This window comes from Erpetoichthys calabaricus, chromosome 5 (genome assembly GCF_900747795.2).
Source record: "Erpetoichthys calabaricus chromosome 5, fErpCal1.3, whole genome shotgun sequence".
NCBI lineage: Eukaryota > Metazoa > Chordata > Cladistia > Polypteriformes > Polypteridae > Erpetoichthys > Erpetoichthys calabaricus.
Genome location: NC_041398.2, coordinates 66,178,490 through 66,202,051, shown reverse-complemented (window position 1 = coordinate 66,202,051; position 23,562 = coordinate 66,178,490). Strand labels below are relative to the sequence as shown.

Here is a 23,562-nt window from a genome sequence, read left to right as displayed (position 1 = left end):
AAGGACAACTGGTGAACCAGAGACAGGGTCATTGGTACCCAAGGTGTATTGATGTAGGTGGAGAGCAAAGGCTTGCGTGTTTGCTCCCATCATTTGGAGGAACTACTCTATCACAAGTTGCTTAATATTGGGCATTTATAGATGTATTCTATATTCAGCCATTTTTGAAAAATAACATTTAAAATCGGTTTTGTAGTTAATATTCAATACCTGCAATTAGAAAAAGAGAACTCTGAAAATCTCATCTATAAGAAAATGAATGAGAACCTAAACATGCTATCATTTTTACTCCAATGAACAGTGTAAAATGTGTAACATCAATGGTGATTTTGATGTACATTTATTTTTTTCGTACTTCCAATATGCACTTCCACTTACAGCTTTTTTTTTTCATTTTCTTTAAATGTGGTTTTGCTCCTATAACATCCATTTGTACTTCTGTAACTTGTAACTAGCTCCCAAAGTGAAATTAAACTATAGTACTAGAGACCCATATTTTCTTTAACTTAACCATGGTTGTTTGCCCTAAGCACTAGCTGTTGCTGCTAGTAAGCTAAGTTGAACAGATAGGAAATAAGTTGTTTTGTTTCCTGAATGCCAAATGTTGCTTAATTTTACTCCAATCTATTTTTTAAAGTCGCATAATCAAGAAGGTACATTTTAAACGAGAAAATCCATCCATCCATCCATCCATTTTCCAACCCGCTGAATCCGAACACAGGGTCACGGGGGTCTGCTGGAGCCAATCCCAGCCAACACAGGGCACAAGGCAGGGACCCAATCCTGGGCAGGGTGCCAACCCACCACAGGACACACACAAACACACCCACACACCAAGCACACACTAGGGCCAATTTAGAATCGCCAATAGAAAATCCATCCATCCCCAATATGTTAGTTTTTGAATGGGACAGCTTTTGTCCTTAGGGGTACTTTTTTAAATTTTTTTAATACTAATTTCTCTTATCAGATTTACTCCAGTTCATTCAAGTTTACAGGTAAGTGTTTGCAGGCTGTGATTCTTAAATTATGTCTCATATTCTAAATGAGGTTGAGATAAGGAATTTCTCAAGAATATTGACCTTTATGCATTTGAATATGGCGGCGCAGTGGGTAGCACTGCTGCCGCGCAGTTAGGAGACATGGGTTCGCTTCCCGGGTCCTCCCTGCATGGAGTTTGCATGTTCTCCCAGTGTCTGTGTGGGTTTCCTCTGGGTACTCCGGTTTCCTCCCACAGTCCAAAGACATGCAGATTAGGTGCATTGGCGATTCTAAATTGTCTCTAGTGTGTGATTGGGGTGTGTGTGTGTGTGCCCTGCAGTGGGCTGGCGCCCTGCCCAGGGTTTGTTTCCTGCCTTACGCCCTGTGTTGGCTGGGATGGGCTCCAGCAGACCCCTGTGACCCTGTAGTTAGGATATAGTGGGTTGGATAATGGATGGATGGATGCATTTGAATATCTCCAGTCTTGCTTTGGCCTTGACCTTGGAATCTTTGCTTCCTGCAAAGTGATTGGTCTCTCGAAATTCAGTTTTTAGCAGACTGAAACAAGCTCCCTTTCACTACTTTTACAGTACTATGCTGCTTCCAGTTTTTCTTTAAATCTATGAAGTTGCCTAGCCTCTCCTGATGCAAAGTATTCCTCCCAGAGTGATTCTGCCTAGTACCCTATTTCAGTAGTTTTTGGGACTTAGGCTGTGTTTGGTTTAGACCACACATGACATTTGAATTGTGCCAAAACTTCAAATGTATATTTATGTGGTTATAAGAGCTATTACAGGTATATCCATACAGATACTTTACAGTTTTGGTGTCTTAAAAGTAATACAGGGCTCAAAGAGAAGAAGCAAGATACTGTACTGTAATTTTCTGATTAGTTTCTTATGAAATATTGAGACTGCTCCTTTTCATCCAAGGCCTAATATTTTGTGGAGATTTTTGCTATTTTTTTTTTGATTTTACCTAGCTGGGTGATAGTACTGAGTTATGTTAAATTACACTTTGTGCCATGATTAATGGTTAAGTAGTAGTAATCTGTTCATTGTTTTCTGCTTAGGATAGTTAAATAATTTCACACAAAAACTTTGACCAGTGCAGTTTAGATGCCTTCCATCAATCAACTAAAGAATATGTATTCAATACTTTGAAAGGAATCCCAGGAGAATATGATGAGTTCATATTTAATGCATTGCTGTTGGTATTTGAATGTTTATAAATATATTGCCATTGGTGATGCCACTAGTTGCACCTGTTTTTGTGTATTTTAGATTTATAAACCTCTTGCATGCTGAATGTAATGTAGATTAATTATACTTTTCAGGCTCCACACAAAGGTGATGCAAGAGTGAATCATGGGTTGGTGCTGATAATGTCCAAAATGTCACAGGCATCGGGAGGTATCTTGCCTTCTATAAGTTCATTGGTTGGACAGAGAAAAATCTCCCCAGAGGAACGAATAAGTAAGGAAGAATGGCCTTCACTAAGTCCTCAATTAAGTAAGATACAGCAAACTTAATTATGTAACTGTAGTTTGTTTGTGAGGTATCTTTATTTAATTATATACCACATCAAAGATAAGCTCTATTTTAATTGATACAGTAGTTGGATAATATGGATATGATTGTTTCAGGATGTCTAAGTATATGTAGTTTTGATTTCTATGATAAAATGGTACATTTTGTTGATGCCTATTGAGGAGTTAGCACAAGGCACAGAAAGTATACAGGTGCTGGTCATAAAATTAGAACATTATGACAAAGTTGATTTATTTCAGTAATTCCATTCAAAAAGTGAAACTTGTATATTAGATTCATTCATTACACACAGACTGATGTATTTCAAATGTTTATTTCTTTTAATGTTGATGATTATAACTGACAACTAATGAAAGTCCCAAATTCAGTATCTCGGAAAATTAGAATATTGTGAAAAGGTTCAATATTGAAGACACCTGGTGCCACACTCTAATCAGCTAATTAACTCAAAACACCTGCAAAAGCCTTTAAATGGTCTCTCAGTCTAGTTCTTTAGGCTACACAATCATGGGGGAAGACTGCTGACTTGACAGTTGTCCAAAAGACGACCATTGACACCTTGCACAAGGAGGGCAAGACACAAAAGGTCATTGCTAAAGAGACAGGCTGTTCACAGAGCTCTGTGTCCAAGCACATTAATTGAGAGGCAAAGGGAAGGACAAGATGTGGTAGAAAAAAGTGTATAAGCAATAGGGATAACCGCACCCTGGAGAGGATTGTGAAACAAAACCCATTCAAAAATGTGGGGGAGATTCACAAAGAGTGGACTGCAGCTGGAGTCAGTGGTTCAAGAACCACCACACACAGACGTATGCAAGACATGGGTTTCAGCTGTCGCATTCCTTGTGTCAAGCCACTCTTGAACAAGAGACAGCATCAGAAGCGTCTCGCCTGGGCTAAAGACAAAAAGGACTGGACTGCTGCTGAGTGGTCCAAAGTTATGTTCTCTGATGAAAGTAAATTTTGCATTTCGTTTGGAAATCAAAGGTCCCAGAGTCTGGAGGAAGAGAGGAGAGGCACAGAATCCACGTTGCGTGAGGTCCAGTGTAAAGTTTCCACAGTCAGTGATGGTTTGGGGTGCCATGTCATCTGCTGGTGTTGGTCCATTGTGTTTTCTGAGGTCCAAGGTCAACACAGCCGTCTACCAGGAAGTTTTAGAGCACTTCATGCTTCCTGCTGCTGACGAACTTTATGGAGATGCAGATTTCATTTTCCAACAGGACCTGGCACCTGCACACAGTGCCAAAGCTACCAGTACCTGGTTTAAGGACCATGGTATCCCTGTTCTTGATTGGCCAGCAAACTCGCCTGACCTTAACCCCATAGAAAATCTATGGGGCATTGTGAAGAGGAAGATGCAATACGCCAGACCCAACAATTCAGAAGAGCTGAAGGCCACTATCAGAGCAACATGGGCTCTCATAACACCTGAGCAGTGCCACAGACTGATCGACTCCATGCCATGCCGCATTGCTGCAGTAATCCAGGCCAAAGGAGCCCCAACTAAATATTGAGTGCTGTACATGCTCATACTTTTCATGTTCATACCTTTCAGTTGGCCAACATTTCTAAAAATCCTTTTTTTGCATTGGTCTTAATTTATTTTCTAATTTTCCAAGATACTGAATTTGGGACTTTCATTAGTTGTCAGTTATAATCATCAACATAAAAAGAAATAAACATTTGAAATACATCCGTCTGTGTGTAATGAATGAATCTAATATACAAGTCTCACTTTTTGAGTGGAATTACTGAAATAAATCAACTTTGTCATATTATTCTAATTTTATGACCAGCACCTGTATTTTTAAATCCTATATACAGTGGAACCTCGAGATACGAACAGCTCTGTATACGAGAAATTCAAGATACGAGGAAAGTATGAGCGAAAAATTCGAATCTAAATACTGTACAAGCATTGGCTCGCGTAACGAGCCACGAGCCAGGCTGTGGGTATGCGTGACGTGTTTCCCGATCCGCCTCGACTCGGGGATTCACCCAAGCTGCCGCTGCCCGCCCGTCAGCTCACTCAGTGTTCCTTGTTCTCCCGTAGCGTGAGGATCTGCGTGTTTGTGCGCTTGTGAGTTCATTGTTTTTTTTGCATTTAACATGAAAATAATTATTCCACGATGCCTCTCAAGAAGATTGTTGCCTCAGATAGTGCTGCAAAGAACTACAGTATATATTATTTATCAGTGTTATTTGTTAGGAAAATTGATTTTTATGTTGATATTTTTGGGGGTGCGGAACGGATTAACTGGATTTCCATTATTTTCAATGGGGAAGTTTGTTCTAGATACGAGAAATTCACTATACGAGCTCAGTGCTGGAACGAATTAAACTCGTATCTCGAGGTTCCACTGTAATTCTTTTTTTGTGCTGCCACAGTTTTTTTTTTTTTTTTTTTTTTTTTTTTTCTCTCTCAATGTGTATGCTGGTGCATGCACACACTCATACTGGGCCAGTTTTGAGTTGCCAGGCTTGTAATTTAAAGCTTGTCTTCCATCTCAGTAAGGCTGTACTGCTAAGTACTGTGCCGGCCACCATGTCACCCTGTCTATCCTTAATTATGGAAGGTTTCCTTAATCAAAATGAAAAACTGATGCATTAAAACTTGCTCTTTTTAATCTATCATGACTTTTAGAATAATGAAATGTAATTAATAAGACACAAATTTCAGCAACGTGGACAACATCCTTGCCTTTGGCTTTTGTTTGTTCTGTCTTGATGTGACTTTCAAGTTGGTAGCTCCAACAGACTCTGTGAAGGCTTTTTTTTTTTCAGTTAGAATGCTTTGTTGCATGCACTTTTATATACTACCCATAATTCTGAATCAAGGACTCATTGTTTTCTACTAGCTGTTACAAGATTTGAGTTTTATGTGTCATTGCCACTCCTATGGCACGTAGGCATCTTTTATACCAGCTATAAAATGGCCCTCACTGCCATCATTGTCAGGTCCTGGTACAGACCGGAGTTGCCATCAAGCTGTGCGCTGTGAATCCTTTCGATGATATCCAGGGTGCCCTGCGAGATGAAATATCTCCTTCTGGGAGCAACACCAACACAACCCTCAGCAACCTTCAGGGTCTTGTCACGGAACATCCCCCTCATCTCATTAGGATTGGCATTCGCACCTAAGTCGGCAAGTTCCTCACACAAACTGTGTGCAGACTCATTAGAAATAGCCTGTTATTGGAGATTAGCCAGGTCCAGCGTCATTCTCCTAGTAGGTATTAGCCTACTGCGCCTAAGGAAGATCTTCAGAGTTGCAACAATGGTTCTGTGGTCGAAATTCACAAACGGGGCACTTCTGTAGACCCTGCAGTTCATTAGGATCTTCCAGCGTCTACTCACGAGGATGTGATCGATTTCCTTCACTGCACTACAAGTATTGGAGTACCATGTCCAATGATATGGTTCAGGGCGTTGGAACCAGGATCCAGCAATCCATAGCCCCTGACTTTTTCCAAAGTCAAGGAACATTGAGCCACTTTCATAACAGTTGCCAGACCCATGGGGACAGACACAACTCTTATACTTAGCCTTGCGGGTGCCAGTGGTCGCATTGAAGTCATCCATGACCAGAAGAGTGTAACCACGCGGGTACACATCAACCACTGAGCGCAGTTGCGAATAAAATGTCTCCCTCACTGAGACATCACTCTTGCGGTGGGTACATACACTAAGACAATAGACAAGGGACTCGGAGAGTGCCTTAATCTGAGTCTCGTAATACACTTGTTGAAAGGACGCTATCGGAAGGAGCCAATCCATCACAGCAACAGGTACTCCCTGAGTATGACAGCCATCAGAGCGACTAAACCAATAAAAGGTGTATCTACCTACAGAAATCTCGCCAGTCCCAAGTTTACGCACCTCAGAGAGTGTCGCTCCTGAAATGTGAAGTTTATGAAGCTCCTATGACAGCAGGAGAAGATGATCATCCTGCTGGAGAGACTAGACGTTCCACGCTCCTACCCAGATGGACTGCCTCAAATTGGAATCCAAGTGCTGCCATACAACGGGTGATACCTCGACACCTCACCAGTTCTGATCCCCAACAGGCCTGAACCCATTGGCTTTCCTGCAGTTTTGATTCTTCCAGGAATGAGGCTCCCATGGGCTTCTCCCACCCCCTTCGTAATGTGGGCAACTGCAGCAGAGCTACTCCTGTGGAGAGCAAAACACTGCTCTCTGTGTCTGGTAAAGACCTTGCTTGGGTCATCCTCAATATGATCCATCCTAAAAAGAACGTCTCTTCTTCAACAAACATTATTATTCAAGATTCAATCATTGGAAAGCAACAAAAAGAGCAGTGGTGGAGAGTAGCAATGTAGAAACTACTGCTAACCATGGAAAATATAAATTTTCAATTCTCATTTGCCAAGGAGGACTTGACTAATTCACAAGTGTTTTGTGAGAATGTATTATGGAAAGATCAGGCAAAAGTGGAACACTTTTGGCAGTATGGGTCCCATTGTCTTGTTTAAAGGAAGCGCAACATTCCAAATCAAGCAAATAGTCAAACATGTGGGATACTATGCTGACGCAGGATCTGTACAGATTGTCATAATACAAGCAGCCATGAATTGTACTCTGTATAAGAATATTCTTAAATAGAATATCTGATCATCCATCTGAATGTGTACTTGGGTCATGCAGCAAGTAATATTTGACTTGAAGAGGCAGAAATCTGTGTGCTCAAATATAATTGTTCTTTAGGGTGAGATAGAAATAGTGACTGAACATAAATACTTAGGAACTACCCTAGATAATTATTGATATATAAATACAACAAAATGTATACTCTAAATGCAATCGGTGTTTATTTCTCCTTCTTAACCTCACACTATTTAATGTCGACAAGGACCTAAGGTTGTCTTTTTATTGTAATATTATCCAGTCTATCATCCATTTCAGCTTCATTGCCTGGTATAGTAGTCTAAAAAAACCAAAATTTTAAAAACCTCCAGCATATTACCAAACATGCAGCTAAAGTTATTGGGGCTGGCGTACATGATTTGGTAAATGTTTGTCAAAGGGCAATGTTGAAAAATTAGAAAGTTATCTCAACAAATGACATTCATTACATGCAGAACTTAAATTCTGTAAATCAGGGAACCCATCAGTTGCTTCAGAAATTCCTTTCTTCCCAGCACCATACACCTTTTTAAAAAGGAATATTGGAGACAATAAATTCTGGAAGTGCAAGGTTAAAGAATAATTTGTTTTTCAAATAATGTAAATATTTTTAGAATTACTGTGTAGGGTTTTAACCTTTTTTTGTTTTTATTTTATTTGTGTTTGTTATTGGATTCAACTGAGAAGGTAAATTTCATGTTTTATTGTGCACACTTGACTAAATAAAACCTTAAATCTTGAAGCCAATGATTCCAACATGAACTATGTTTTATTATACATTTTATTTTATTGCATTATTGCACTATTTTTAGGTGAAGGCACCTAATGCATTGTTTTAAAATGTCTTTTTTTTCAATATTTAAAGGTAAAAATGAAACCAGTACTTCAGTTGGATTTGTCGATTTTAAATTTCCATCTGAGGAAAAGGTAGGGCAACAGAAGTTTTACTTTAGTAAATTAGTCTTTGATTAACGTACTGTCTAGTACAATTGTTATCCACCTTAATAAAAGGACTAGTGTCTATGGGTCTATGTCCATCTTTTTGCTGTGTCTGTTATTCCAAATGATGGCACCTCACAAACATTTTTCTCTATTATAAAAAAAAAATCTTGTGACAAGACGTGATCTTTTGAAGAGAGACACTTTCATGTCCCGCAAGACTGTCAAGTCACGTCATACTTGCAACCTTTGGGAGCAAGTCCCATGATACACATGCAGAGCAGGTTAGAGATAATGGAAGTAGGAAATTTCGAAAGTCTCAAAAATATGAGAGTAAAGATTGCAGTAGCTCAAACAAATGGAAAATATTACTCTGTGAAATAACGGATCAGCGAAAAGAGATCAAATAGTGTTTGAGGATGTCTTGGGGAGAAGAGAGACAAGGCAGTAAGACGAAAGGACAGCTGTTGTACAGGCTTTTAAACGTTTGAAGTGCCACACGAAATGCAGATCACACGGCAAGGTAGCAGCAGGAAGTCAAAAGCTGATCGAGCAAAGAGGAGGTAAAAAAAAAATAACTTTGTTTTCCCAATTGTTATTTGTTTCCCATTGTATCACCGTTTAAGAGGGGTTTCAAAGGAGTGGCCACGTCTTCTTGGGGTGCATTCACCTCCCCTCTTCACAATGGCGTGTAGCGCTGACAGGGGTGGGGGGGATGGAAGGGGTTGGCGAGCTCAGCGAGCAGGGGGCAAAGCCCCCTAGTTGAGTAATAAAATTCATTGCATTTGTTAATCCAATAGATGACACATCCAAAACATTAACACTGCTTATACGAGTCCCATACCAAGTGGCATATAACAGAGAAATATGTTTTGCGTGGGGCACTTTAAATGTTAATGGCGAGGTCTAAGTTGATTAGTTAGATTTCCACCCATCTTAGATGGGTAGCACAGCTAGTTTTAATTATATTTCATTATTTATATTTGAGCTAATTATCATGAAAGAAATAGATGCATTTTTCAGTTTCTCCTTTTGGCATTTTTTTTATTAATGGTGTGCTTTAATTGATTAAATTATGTCTGCTGGATATTTGCTTACCTTTTATGTGCCATTAACAGTAATGTATTCTGAATTAATTTAACAAGTTCTTTTTGCCTACATGTCATTTTCTGGAGTTTTTAAGCCTGCTCTTATTATCATTTCATAGCAGAGTTCCGGTATGGAGGAAAATAAAAGACTGCAAAAGAGAACGTTGAATCTGAAGACTGAAATCATACCAGTTGATGAAATTCTGCAAAAAGAAAATGCAAATGGAGCAGGTTGTCCCTTTTTCTTCTTTTGGTTTGGTTTATTTTGAGAGAAGTTGAAAACTGATTGACTTTAGTCTTTGCTCTTAGAATGTCACCAAAATTAACCTGGAGTTATTCCAGAAACATGTGCAGTCAGAATCAACCTTAATAGTTCTAAACAAATTATCCTGTATGCTGTATTCTGTTCTAAAGCTTTTGCTTAGGACATAGTAATATTGGCTCTTTGATCACTGATCTTAACCTTTTAGAAAGGACTAGTATAAAATTCCACTGGAAAAGCAAATGTTAATAACATCACTGACAATTGTTCATGTCTAAATTCAAGAGCCAGTGTGCATCTAAGATAGCATACTGTATATTTAGTTTTGCGTCAATTGGCATGAATATAGTCTGTATAAACTGCAATAATATATACACCATGTGTTTTAAAAGAAATGAAGTGTGAAATTATTCAAACAAAATATGTACTCATATGACGAACAAGCACACTCTTGCAGACGGACAACCGAAACAAAGGTTTGTTCATAAAAACAAACCTACAACCTACCCATAATTTGATTGCAAGCAACCTAGGATTGAATATGGACAGGATAAATGAGGATTCTGCATTTCAAATTCACACTAAAGCCTAGTTTAAGACTAATAGATATTTCACATGACCAGTGGGAGAAACATATGTAGAAGTATTAGATTGCATTCATAATTCACAATGTGCTGATTGGTTCAGTAATTGAAGCCATTGAGGTGTTTAAAAAGCTTCAAAGCAGTAAGACCTAAATGATAAATGAGATCTGGCTCTAAATGTTGAAAATTGTGGATGTTGTTTGGATATCCTGGTTAAAACACTTAGTTGCATAGTTGAAGATTGTGCCTCAATGTGGGGAACCTCATATGGTGGTCCCAATTTTCAAAAAGGGTAGAAGAACTAAAACAGATGCACAGCACTGCCCTGATAACAAACTGGGTTTTTAAAACAACTTAACTAACGAAATGAGCCTTGTGGACTGAGTAATCTCCTCTCATGTGTTAAACATCTGTTCTTACCAATTTCAAAAGAACATTTGTGAATGTAATAGCACCATTGTGTACTTAGTTCCAATGTTCTAACTATCTAGATGAGAACAGGCCATTCAGACCAACAAAGCTTGCCAGTCCTATCCACATAATTCATCTAAAAAAACATTGAGTTTAGAAAATCCCCAAAATCCTGCTGTCTATCACACTACTTGGTAGCTTTGTGAAACAACACTGTTAACGTCAGGCATTTCTGATAAGGTTCCTTGCACCATCACCCTCTGCTTCCTGTGTCTGAGCAAATTCTGCACCCATCTAAAAACATCACCCTGAACTCACACTTCTTTTAGTATGCTACCCAACCTCTCATGTGGCATCTTATCAAAAGCTGTCTGAAAGTCCAGATAAGTAATATCATATGCTCCACTTTGATCATACCCTTTTGTTGTTTCCTCATAGAATTCTAGCATGTTGGTAAAACATCACCTCTCTCTTCTGAACCCATGCTGACTGTTCAGAAAAGCTCCTGTACTTGCCTTGTGTTGCTCAATATTATCTTGAGTAATTCTTTTCATTAATTTTCTTTCCTGTGATATACGTTAAGCTTACTGGCCTATATTTACTTGGATCTGCCCAGTCACCCTTTTTATATAATGGGATAATATTTGCCATTTTCCAGCCCTTCAGAATTAACCCAGTGTGCAGCGACTTCCTAAAAATGTGTGTCAAGGGTTTATATGTGTACTAACTAATCTCCTTAAGAACTCAAGGGTAAATATTATCTGGTCCTGGAGATGTTTGATTTTAGCCTATTTAATCTGAGCAGTACTTCTCCCTCTACGATTTCTTAATTACTCAGAACCTCCTTAGTTAGGCCCATTACCACTAGGAGGTTATCTACTTGTGAAGACCTCAGAACAATGCTTATTTAGAGCATCCACTTATTTCACTGTCTGTATTTTTAATTCCCTTTTACTATTCTTGATGCACTTCGCTTCCTCCTTGACTGTTCTTTTACAACTAAAATACTGAAAATCTGTTTTGTTCATCTTTCGCTTTATCTACTGTATTCCTCTCCAACTGCCTTTTAGCCTTCCTAATATCCTCCTTAATGGTTGCCTTCATATGCCCTCTGATTCACATTGGAGTTATTAGTCTTTTACATCTGTTTTTTCCTTTGCAGCTTCTTTTTTAACTCTTTATTAAATCACTGTGGAGTTTTTTTTTTTTTTTTTAGTTAATCCCAAATTCAGATATGTACCTGTCCTACATTACATGTAAAAGATTTTTAAAACTGCTCCACTGCTTCTCAACTGTCTCCACTTTTAAAAGCTTATCCCAGTCTATCCTCCTTAGACACTGCCGCATTTCCTTAAAATTTGCCCTACTAAAGTTAAACTTTAGCAGTTTTGTAAGAATGTGGATAGAAAGACTAAAACACTGAGAATTGTATTATATTATGTGTGACGATGTGGGTTCGTTCCACACTCCCATTGTCCTTCTTGGAGCCCTGAACCTGACACCGTCGGTAATGTCACCGAGCTGACAAATGAGGACAATTCTCAAATGAAGCCAGGGGATAGTGCAAGAATGCCAATGTCCAAACAAAAATTGCAGTGCATCATTGTTTCAATAAATATTCCATAACAACAGTGCAAAGTGGGGATAAAAACAATTATCAATAAAATAAATCCATTAAAATCCGAGGTTAAAATCAGAAGTTAAAATTCAGTCTCTCTTATTACGATCACAGCCCCCCTCTGTCTCTCATTCTCCCCGGCTCACCCGTTGCTCCCGCAGCTGGCGGAGACCCAACAGCAACAAGCTCCTTTCGGCCGACCTCCATCTTGGCTTCCTTACAGACATCACTGCCAGACCGTTTGAGGTCGGCTCTCCTCCCTTCATTCTTCGCGCTCACGTAGTCGCTCCTCAGATCCCTCGGGAGGACACCTGCCTTGCTCACCCCACTCCAACAGAACATCCAGTGGGGCGAACTAGCCCCTAGAGCGCCACTACCAAACGCTCTTTTGCGGGGCCCCAGCTCGTTCTTTCTCTTCCTTACATGTGGTCAGATCGCACTTTCAAGACTGCTTTTCCTGTCATTTAACTTCCATTTTTCATCAGTCTTTGTCCATTTCTTTAATCACGATCCATCTAACCCCCTTTTCCTGGTGTCGACCCATATATATATATATATATATATATATACAGTGGAACCTCGAGATACGATCACCTCTGTATACGAGAAATTCAAAATACGAGGAAAGTATGAGTGAAAAATTCAGATCTAAATACGAGCATTGGTTCGCGTAACGAGCCACGAGCCAGGCTGTGGGTATAGCTCGCGGCTTAGCGAGGGGGCGTGGTAGCAGTTGCGAGCCGCGATCTGCGGTGTCTGCGTTTCTCACTTAAGTGCACAGGTGGGAAAGTGCCCACATCCATGATTGTTCCTGTGGTTGATGGGCTGCAGCTGCCATGTCCTCCCCGCATATATAGAGAAGCGCGAGCCGGTTAAGGGGGAGAAAAAGTGAGAGAGAGAGAGAGAGAGAGAGAAGGCGGGCGGGCGGGGCGAGTGAGTGACTGCAGGCTCGCGTGTAGCTGAACAGGCGAGCCAAACAGCTGAAGCAGGACGGTGTACAAAAGGTCAGCTGCATTAAGAGTGTCTCGCCTGTTGCAGAGCCCGCAGGTGAGACGCTAACAGAGAAGAAGCACCGGGGATTGTCATCTGTTTTTTAAAGACGGCATCCTTTTGACGTTTTAACCTCGTGTTAAAGGATTGTTATTCTTGTGTATTTTAAACCTCCACTTCACAACTGTTTTAAGGATTATTTATTTAAAGATTTATTGAATGCTCTACTGCACTTTGGACACCTGTTTTGATTCTTTTAATAATCAGTTATATTGTTTACCAGTGTTATTTATTAAAGGTAGACTACAGTATATATAATTTATCAGTGTTATTTGTTAGGAAAATTGATTTTTATGTTAATATATTTGGGGTGCAGAACGGATTAACTGGATTTCCATTATTTTCAATGGGGAAGTTTGTTCTAGATACGAGAAATTCGCTATACAAGCTCAGTGCTGGAACGAATTAAACTCGTATCTAGAGGTTCCACTGTATATAATATACACCTCTCCCCGCGCCTCCGTAGGCGCAGCGCCTAAATCACACGCCGCAGGAAGCTAATGAAGCAATTAAGAATGATCGCGCCCATACATGCAGCTGCGACTCGCTCCGACTACCTCATTAACTCCCCTCGGTCGTGCAATCGCGCCCACGGAGAATGACACGGCTATATGAATTAAAAACCTGGCCCTTTTTTTTTTTTTTTTTTTTTTTTAAAGCTGCGGACCCACTATACCACATTATGGTCACTTGACCCTAGTGGTTCAATCCCCTCTACACCCCCAATTCTGCCCTGATTATTAGAAAAAGCTAAATTTAGATAGGCTTCACCTCACATTGGTGCTTTAACTTACTGAGATAAACAGTCATTGATTACTTCTTAAAAACTCCTGCTGTTATGCTCCACTATTTGCACGGTTATCCCTGTTAATATTTGGATAGTTAAAGTTCCCCATGACTATTGTATCCCCTTGTAAGCTTGCCTTTTTAATATTGCTAAAAAGATGTGTGTTGAAATTACTGCCTACATTGGGTGGTCTGTAACAAACTCCTAAAATAAGATGTCTTTCCCCAGTGCTTTCCAGGCAAAGCCATATGTCCTCACTAAGATAGGGCTCATTGTCTGACTGAAGAGAACTTGCATTTAAATTCTGTTTGACATAAACAGCAACCCCACTCCTTTTCTGTTGTCTGTCCTTCCTAAAAAAAAAAAGGGACATCTTTTTATGTTATGCTCATCTCCATTCTTATTATTTAGCCAGGACTCCATTATTGCTATAATATCATAATTCTGCTCTGCTCCATACATCTCCAACTCACTTGTTTTATTTTAGATACTTCTAACATTAAGGAAAGCTATTTTTAATGTGTTACTCCTTTTACATTTAAATGTTGGGTTAGACTTTACATTACTGTTCATTTTTAATTTTACACTATTGTTTGCTCCACCATGTACAGTTCTAAACGTGGCCTGTCCTAAACTCCCTCCCACCCCCATTCTCTAGTTAAAACAATCCTCAAATAACAAGGATTATACCTCCCCAACACATTGATGCTCCTTCAGTTCAGATGTAACCCATCACAGCGGAACAGGTCCCATCTGTTCCAAAAAGATACCCGATGCTACATAAACCTATACCCTTCTATCCTGCACCAGTATTTGAGCCACGCATTAAGCTTTCTGATCTCCTTAATCTTGCCTGAATTGGCGTGTGGCACAGACAGAATTTCAGAGAAGACTACCTTGTCAGTTTTGCTCCTCAGCCTGGCACCTAACTCTTTAAATTTGGATTGCAGAACTGATAGACTACACTTATGTATGTCATTTGTTACATCATGGACAATGACAACTGGATGCACCCCCACTCTGGCCAACAGCCTATCCACCCTTACAGGGAAGTTTCCCACCTGTGCACAGGAAGGCAACATACTCTGGAGCAAACCTGTGCTTCAATCCCCCTAATGATTGAGTCCCCAACTATCACTACCTCTCTCTTTCTGGAAACTAGTTTTGAGGTGGAACATTGGAGTTCCTCATCCTTGCCTATCACCGCAGAATCTTCAGAGACACCGTCTATTCCACAAGGACCTGAAAATGGTTTTACACTTCCAGTTCTGGGGTTGATGCCCCCAGACAGTGTGCACCCTTTACCTTATGTCTTGTGACTCTGACCCACCTATCTGTACCTGTCTGGTCTGGATTCTCCTCCCACGCCACCTTAGGGGAGTACACTATTTGTCTAAAGGACACCAGGGCCAAGTTTGCCAGTTCTCCACTACAATACAGGCCAGCCAACTCCTCCTCCAGTTCAGTTCAGCGACCCTGAGCTCAAGGTACTGGATCCACTGGCATCTCCTACAGATGTAGCCCTCATAGAAGACTGGCTCCTCCAAGCCATCACATAAAACGTCTAACATCTAACAGGACTTGCATTGCACTAGCCTCATTGTTAAAATTTGATTGAGGATTACTAAAACTGCCTTTTTTAATTAAAATTAAATGATTTAACTTAAATGGTGAAACTAAAAATATTAAGACAAAGAAATTAAATTATGGAACTGCTACAGCTATTTTACACCTTCTGGCCCCCTAAAGTCCTGTAATCTTCTCCCTGTTGACTGCCTGCTGTTTGTTCTTCTGTGAGGTTAACTTTACTTTTCTCTGTCTGTCCTCCTAACTTAGGACTCCTCTTATTCCTTACTTAAAATCTCTCCAATCACACCATTTGTACTCCTTCATATTAATGAACTGTTACACTGCCGGCCTCCTTGAGTGCTGTACTTCCTGACAGCTAAGAACTTTTCAATCTTAATATTAACTATTAACTTAATACTATCTTATCTGCTGCTAAAGCCCTTTGTGCCTAATCGGGTGTCTTAAGGCTGGCCACTTACCTATGCACTGCTGAGCCTTCCCGTTTATTACTTTGAAGAGGGCCATGACCCATCTTTTTTTTTTTTTTTTTTTTGACAATGCAAACAGTAATGGGATGGGCATAAATTATTTTATATTTGTTAAAAATAGTGCTTAAGTGTATCTGTCATGAATACACGAACAGTAACCTACTAGCATCACTTGATACCTGAACTGTTTGTTGATGTGGTATTTATTTATGTCCAAACTGTGCCCTATTCCGCTTTCTCTTTGACATCACTTTGTGTGCACACAAAGCATCCCGTTTTGTGAACAGCTTACAGAGTTTCACCTTCATTTCAAGATTCATCTCATTTTAGGCAGTTGTGCATGAATCATGGCATATTGTGCTTTGCAGACACATTTTGTAATAAAAAATGTAAGCCATATCCATATTACTAAACGAGAATGGTAAACCGGATATGGACGCAGGGACCTGCCCGTGGACGCAAAAGACATACTGCGCAAGTGCCACACAAAGTCCCCCCCCAGAGTGAAACGGGAGAGACTACGCACGTGCGCAGGCGCCACACAAAGCCCCCCCAGAGCAAAATGGGAGAGACTACGAACCGTCGGAGTAGGAAACAAAGTAAAACGTCATAAAGAGGTTAAAGAACAGGGACAAACACATGCAGAGCAGGTTACAGAACAAAGCCCCCCTGCCCAGAGTAAAACGAGAGACTACGAACCGTCTGACATGCCGCAAGCAGGATAAAGCGAGGTCAGAAATAAAACAGAGTAGGAAACAAAGTCAAACTTTATAAAGGGATTAAAGAACGGGGACGAACACATGGAGAGCGGGTTACAGATGATGAAAACTGGAATGCAACAGCTTCAAAAAAACCTAGGCACGAAACACATGCACACCGAGATACAGAATATAAAGGCAGAAACAACGACAGTTAAACGTCCACACCACACACCGAGGGCGGACCTGGAAGGTGCAGGCACCTACCTCGTGCGTCAGAAGGCGCGGTAAAGTACAAAAGGCAAAGGCGCCTACACAGCATGGTAAAAACCGACATAATACAGAAGGCGCAGGCGTCGCCGCCATATTGTGAGTGGCACTAATGCGTGGTGAAAGCGCAGGAGGAGACATAGTAAAACAAGAGGAGTCAACGCCCCGCCCCAGAGTGAAACGTGACACACTACGGAGTCCACAAAGGTTCATAAATCAAACCTGAGATGGTACGGACACGCGTCTGAAACCGCGGAAGCAAAACTGTCTCGGCTCCAAAACCAAACAGCTCAACAACTAACACAGCTTCGACACCGAGCCCGCGTGAACAGATCTAATGAACGTGGACGCCTACAACGCGCGTCTCAAACTGCGTAGGCAAAGCAGACACGGATTCAACACGACACAGCTCGAGTAACCGAGATACAAACACGTGCCTGCCTGGATATAGTTAATGAACGCAGGCGCCTACAACATGCGTCTGAAATGCCGCAGACCAGGCAGGCACTGCTCCAAAAAGAAAGAGCTCGACTAAACGAGATACGAAGTGAAACGGGAAACACTACAGAGTCCACAGTGCTCCACAATGCACCGCATAATAGTTCGGAAAGAGCTTCGTAGTAACAGTGGGAAGACCCAGAGTAACACGGGCGAACGATCCGTATTAAACATACGTCATCCTCACACGTCCAAACTATACAGCATACGTGAATCACATTACAGTGATGCATTATTAACAGTACGATAAACATCACAGTATCACAAACAAATGAAAATTATTAGTCGAAAAAGGGAAAATATATTCACCACGGACCAAGTGTCATTGAAACAAAAGCAGTATAAAGCAAGATCAGGAATGAAAGACAGAGTAGAAAGCAAAGTAAAACGTCATAAACGGGTTAAACGAGGGGGCCAAACACATGGACAGCAGGTTACAGATAATGAAGACCGGAATTCAAAAGCTTCAAAAAAAAAAAAAAAAAAAAGCTCGACTGACCGAGATACAAACTGAAACGGGAAACACTACGGGGTCCGCAGTACTCCACAATGCACTGCATAATAGTACGGATGGAGCTCCGTATTAACAGTGGGGGACCCCAGAGTGACATGGGCGAACGCTCCGTATTAAACGTGCGTCATCCTCACACGTGGCTGCCCAGCAGGCGTGGGTTCAAAACGCCGGGGGTAGGCGAGCGAAGCGAGCAGGGGGCGGAGCCCCCTTGTGTGATGATAATGTGTTGCATATACAACACTTAAAATATTTAAGCTGTTAAAAGTGTATTTGATCATAGATTTATTTTTAATAGGAAAGAAAATCAAAAATTATTTAGAAATTTTATAAAAACATTAGAGCATTACTTTTGCAACACCTATTTTGGAATTTGTACTTTTTTATAATGTGTTTGGTGCATAAATGCTAGAAAATGTTTATAGTGTTTTAAATTGTAAATTTAGAAGATTGTGTCCATTTTTTTTGTATTATATTTCAGATTTATGGTGTATTTTGGGATAAGCTCATGCCTTGTTTAAAATATTTTTTATATTGGTTATACACTCAGACTTCGATTAAATGTTTTGAGTGTTCAAAATTGTGTTTAATTATTATTTATTCTTGTTTACTTTTTTACCTTTTTTAGATCCTGGTACTCAAAACAGTTTGACAAAATCACTACAGAAAGCTGAAGCACTTTTATGGACCCATCTAAATCCTGGATTAAAATGGTGGCTTAAGCAAAGATCTGATGGTAGCACTTCTGATGCGGATGATTCATTTATTAGTGAAGATAAGTTCACTTCACATTCTTCAGAGAAGTTCCAAAGGCTTGAGCAATGTGTCCTTGGAATGAAGATGCATTTCAGTACAATTTATTATCCAAATACCCAGTTTCTGCATGGCCATATAAAAAAAATATCCAACATTTCTCAGCCATGTGAATTCTTTTACCACCCTGCCTATGGAACTCTTGGGAAGCATTATGGAAAGCTTCAGACTTTACTGGAACAAAGATCACAGCTCCTTTTCTTTGATGAATATACTCGATGCCTAAAAGGTGTTTTGGATTTTAATACCCATCTTTCAAAGTTAATCATCAAATTGGACAAACAATTCACAATGCTGTCTGAAAATCTGAATGCTGCACAGCTATTTCCAGAATATAACCTCAGCAGTCTTTGTGAGGAGCTAAGAGTTCACACCAGTCACTGGGGCTGTCTTTATGAAAAAGCTACCCATACTAATTGGTTAAGACCAATTCTCTTCCAGAAGCAGCACAATTTGGAAGACATGAAAAACTCTTTGAATAAGCTTGGTCTTCATTCCCTTATTCTAATGGAGAAATTTATTAAAATAATTTTTAATGTATTGGCTTTAACCACACCTGAAAGTGTGACTGCCGAGGCAATATTTGATACTTTCAAGGCAGTTAAAATATTCAACAACATAGTTTCAGAAATGAACTTAGAAACAAGATACTTTGACCCACAGAAGTCCTATAAATGTAAAGGAAATCTGGAATTCAACTCAGTGCCTCACAAATCAAAAATGGTTCAATATAGTAGTGAAAGCATTCCTGTGAACACATTTGCTGTTGCAAAGATTTTAAGGATTCTCTCAAAGCAAAGAGGAAGAATGGCAGCAATGATATTATATTGTTGGATGATCAATCAGAACAAGTTTCTTTCTTGTATTGATCGAGTTAAATTTAATTCTATGGACTGGAATGATATAAAAGTGCCTTTTTTCAAAAGAATGTCGAAGACAGGTGGCCAGGCCATTAGAGCTGGTTTATTGAGACCAAAACTTGGGGAGTGTTTACATGGATCAAACATTTCTTCACATATGCATCCTTTTAAAAAGTTTTTAAAAGGGGACAAAGAGTTTATGGATAAAATTCTCAAAGCACTGTCTTCCACAGGAACCTTAGGGCACCATGCTTTAAACAGACCTAAACCCGATAAACCAGTTGCTATTGATTCTGATAACTTAAGTATGGAAAGTGACTTAGAGTTTTCAAGAATAAAATCTACAGGGTGCCAAAACTTTCAAAGTTCAGCAGAAACAAATATTTTTTACTCGCAGTATAGAGTATTATTTTGGAAAGATTTTGAAGCTGCTCTTCTGAGATTGTTTTACCAACCTAAATTCAGTAGTTATCTTGGAAGCTTAAATCAGTGTGGGGATCAGATGGTGTTCCTTTTTTTAAATGAATTGCATTTTGAATGTTGTAAAGGTAAGAATTTGATTAATCATGATTTTTGTTTATAGATATTTGGTTTTGTGTGTATGTATATTGTGTGTATTATATATATATATATATATATATATATATATGTGGAAGAGAAGGCCTGTGTACAGTTTGCATATTTGCAGATGGAGATCCACAAAGGGAGAAAAATGAATCGCATTTCATAAAGTAGTTTTTACTCCTGAGCTTTCAACCCCTGCCAGGGGTCTTCATCAGAGGATAATGCTTAGACTTGCAAGAATCAAAGGCAATATATAGCAAAAAATTATGTGGGGGGTGGGGGGATGCTAAGTCAGTGTGATCAGGAGGGGGGGTATTGGGTGTACAGTTTATTTACTATGAACATGTTCATAATAAATAAACTGTACACCCAATACCCACCTCCTGATCACACCGACTTAGCCACCACCACCCACAATATATTTATTGTGAAATTTAGTTTTTTCCTGTGGTAATAATACCACTTAATATTTTTATTTGTACTTGCATTAATTAAAATACTTTTTTCTAAATGTGGATTTAATCATTTAGGTGGAATATCCATGGAATTTGATGACATAATGAAGAATATATGCTTGCATTTACTGTCAAAGGTGGCTTTTCGGAACTGGGATCAAGGTAATTTTTTTGGAAAGAAACAAGTCATAATTATAACTCTAGGTGGCACAAGAGTTCAGTTTTTTGCATCAGAATTCAGTCCTATCAGTAATGGTCAAAGAGAATACCTGAACTGAATATAGATTCAGTTAAGACATGTTATTGTTTTCTTTTTAAAGGGAAATATTTAGGTCAAAATGTACTTGTAATTATTGGTCATTGGTGACCAAGCCTCTACAGATAGGTAAGCCTTCTGTCTTTTTAATTGCTGCTGCTTACCCACGTTGTGTTTGGGCAGCCAAATAAGCAAGTTTAAATTATCCAAAAATTGTTTTCTGTCTGGGCTAATTAGAAATAAAGCCCACAGTTCTCTTTATTTAGAATTGCCTGTATAAATATGTTTTAAGCATTGTGAATGCAGACACCAACTGAGATTACACCTATGGCATGCAGGGTTTCAGCCTTTACAGTAATCTATTGATCAATATTTAATATCTTATAAAGGGAGAGGTCTGTAATCTTTCTTGCTTACTTTTGAACCATTAAAACAAACAACATTGTTTTGCTTCAGAGTGCTGTACATGTAACACCAGTCAGATTTTTTTTTTTTTTTGAATGCTTAATTATAGTTTTACTATTATGGCTGCTGGAACGTGTAGTACATTATCTAAAGATAACTGTTAAAAGGAAAAAAAAGTTACTTGGACCTTTGAGACTTATTACATTTATGCAGAGGTAAAAGTGGCACTGCTTTAATGCATTTTTCCTGTCAGTAATACCATATTTTTATTTTGGCAGAAATATAGGTAAAACAGCAGTGTTAATCTTGAGGCTGAGAGCTCTGCTGCTGTGACACAAATGGGAAAAATCACATCGATATAGATTCTATTAATATTTTTTTGGTTTCATCTGCTGGTAGCAATGCTTTTTTTGCCTATATTTCTTTATTCTCTAATTGTACAGATGAGTGTAAACTGCTTAAAAAAGGTAAATATTAAAGAGCCTATATTCCTATATGATGTATTGTTTATTAATACAAAGTTGCTTTTTTTTAACACTGTATAGGATTTTATACACTGTTGTACAATTTACAAACTTATAACTTGTCAGTGTTTCCTTATTGTTCCTTTGTGGCACCTTCTGTTAATTTATAGGAGACTAATTGAAATACTTGGAAATTAAAAATTTCAAGCCTAGAATGTTATCGGAGGATATTGCAATACATTTTGTTTACTATTGTGGCTTTTTTTGAAATTTTTTAATTATGTTGCAAGTCAAGGTCCATAAAATTACCATATATGGCTCCTAACTGGTCTAAGGTAAAAACAAAATTCCAAAAAGTTTATATATAAAAATATAACAAAAACACATATAAACTTAAAGGAATGTTTATTTAGGAACATTTTTTCTTGTTTTCTTTCAAATTTCACAAATGTATCAAAGTCCAGTCCAGTCACTAGTACTTGATGAAGCAGTTGTGCTCAGCATTGAGACACAGGTAGACCTTACAGACACCTCAAGATGTTCCCCTTCCTACTGCAGTACTTGCAGGTCTGGCGGTTGGTATAGACGGTGGCATGAAACAGGGACAAGTCAAACCTCACAGAATTATCTGGGGTGTGGCTGCAATGTCCCTGGACAGTTATGTGGTCATCAGTGGAGGTGCTGAGGCTGCCTGAAAATGCCATGCTTCTTTGGGGGGGCAAAATGTGACTGCCTTCAGGCTACTGGCATTCCTGAGCACCATGATCTTCAACTTCTTTAGTGACGGGTCATCCACAGCTAGAGCCTTACAGTCCCGCCTGTAGATGAACCAGGTGTTCATGAGGCTGACATCAATTGCATATGCAAACATCCACATGTACCAATTCTTGGATTTCATGGGGGTACAGTAGAGGTGAACTAGCATGTCGCTGTTGTCAGTGAATCCCATGTTGGTATTGTAGCTTTTGATGACAGCAGGGCAGCTCACTTTCTACTTCCTGTGGTTGTCACTATTGTACCAGTAGACCGAGGACATGGGCTCCACCCCCATGTGTGTTGACAGCAGAGTGACTGCATTCTTGTCCATCCCCTTGAGGGGCCGTAGTACCTGATGAAGTACTAAAATAGAGTCACAACAAAAATAAAGAAGAGAGTGCTGGTACTCAGGCAGGATTGGGCTGTCCAGGTCAACCTTCTTCCAGGTAGTTAGCTTTGCTGCTCTTTTCCTCTTCTTGGTGGGCCTCTTGGCTTGTGGTGCTGGCTGGTCTTTGTCCTCATCCTCATTGTCATCATCGTCCTCTTTTTTTTTTTTTTTTTTTTTAAATTCCACTGCAGGCCGCATAAACTACCTCTTGGCAGAGGGACGCATGTCACTTGGGCATGAAGTGTCCAGGTTGTGGGTGGATGAGGTGAAGTTGATGTCTGCCACATCATTACCTTCATCCTAGGAGCTCTCATCGTCACTGATAGTGGGGTGGGCTGGCACAATAGTCTCCCTCTTTCCATAAAAGAGCTGAGTAGACAGCTGAAAAAGAAAAGAGTAAGTTTTTGAGTCAACATCAAGCCCTCTTTGAGTTATTTGTGAAGGAAAATAGTACTAAACAGTGAAGTGTAGACAGAATGAAGAAAAAAAAAAATATTGACATATACTGTAAATTGTAAATATGTAATAAGTGAAAAATAGCATTGTACAGTAAGTACTGGTGAAACCATTTATGTTTTTCTTATAATTCAATCAGAAAAACTAAATATATCACTAATAATGAGTTTTCAATTTTAGCAGTAATAAGGCTCACA

At 39.4% G+C, this 23,562-nt stretch overlaps 1 protein-coding gene across 4 annotated transcripts in view; it reads left to right on the top strand.

Annotated features, from left to right (window-relative positions):
- The window catches only part of ccdc142 (coiled-coil domain containing 142), a 132,604-nt gene that overhangs the window by 10,459 nt on the left and 98,583 nt on the right, over window positions 1-23,562 (top strand). Inside the window, exons 2-6 of one of the 4 annotated variants that reach the window (XM_051928672.1) lie at window positions 2,318-2,456; window positions 8,041-8,102; window positions 9,325-9,433; window positions 18,577-20,169; window positions 20,716-20,802. In XM_051928672.1, the coding sequence (XP_051784632.1) occupies window positions 2,366-2,456; window positions 8,041-8,102; window positions 9,325-9,433; window positions 18,577-20,169; window positions 20,716-20,802 (1,942 nt within the window). In that variant the 5' untranslated portion in view covers window positions 2,318-2,365. Of the gene's footprint in view, window positions 1-2,317; window positions 2,493-8,040; window positions 8,103-9,321; window positions 9,434-18,576; window positions 20,170-20,715; window positions 20,803-23,562 lie in introns of all 4 variants that reach the window. The other 3 variants (XM_051928671.1, XM_051928670.1, XM_028801603.2) reach the window with 3 other exon arrangements.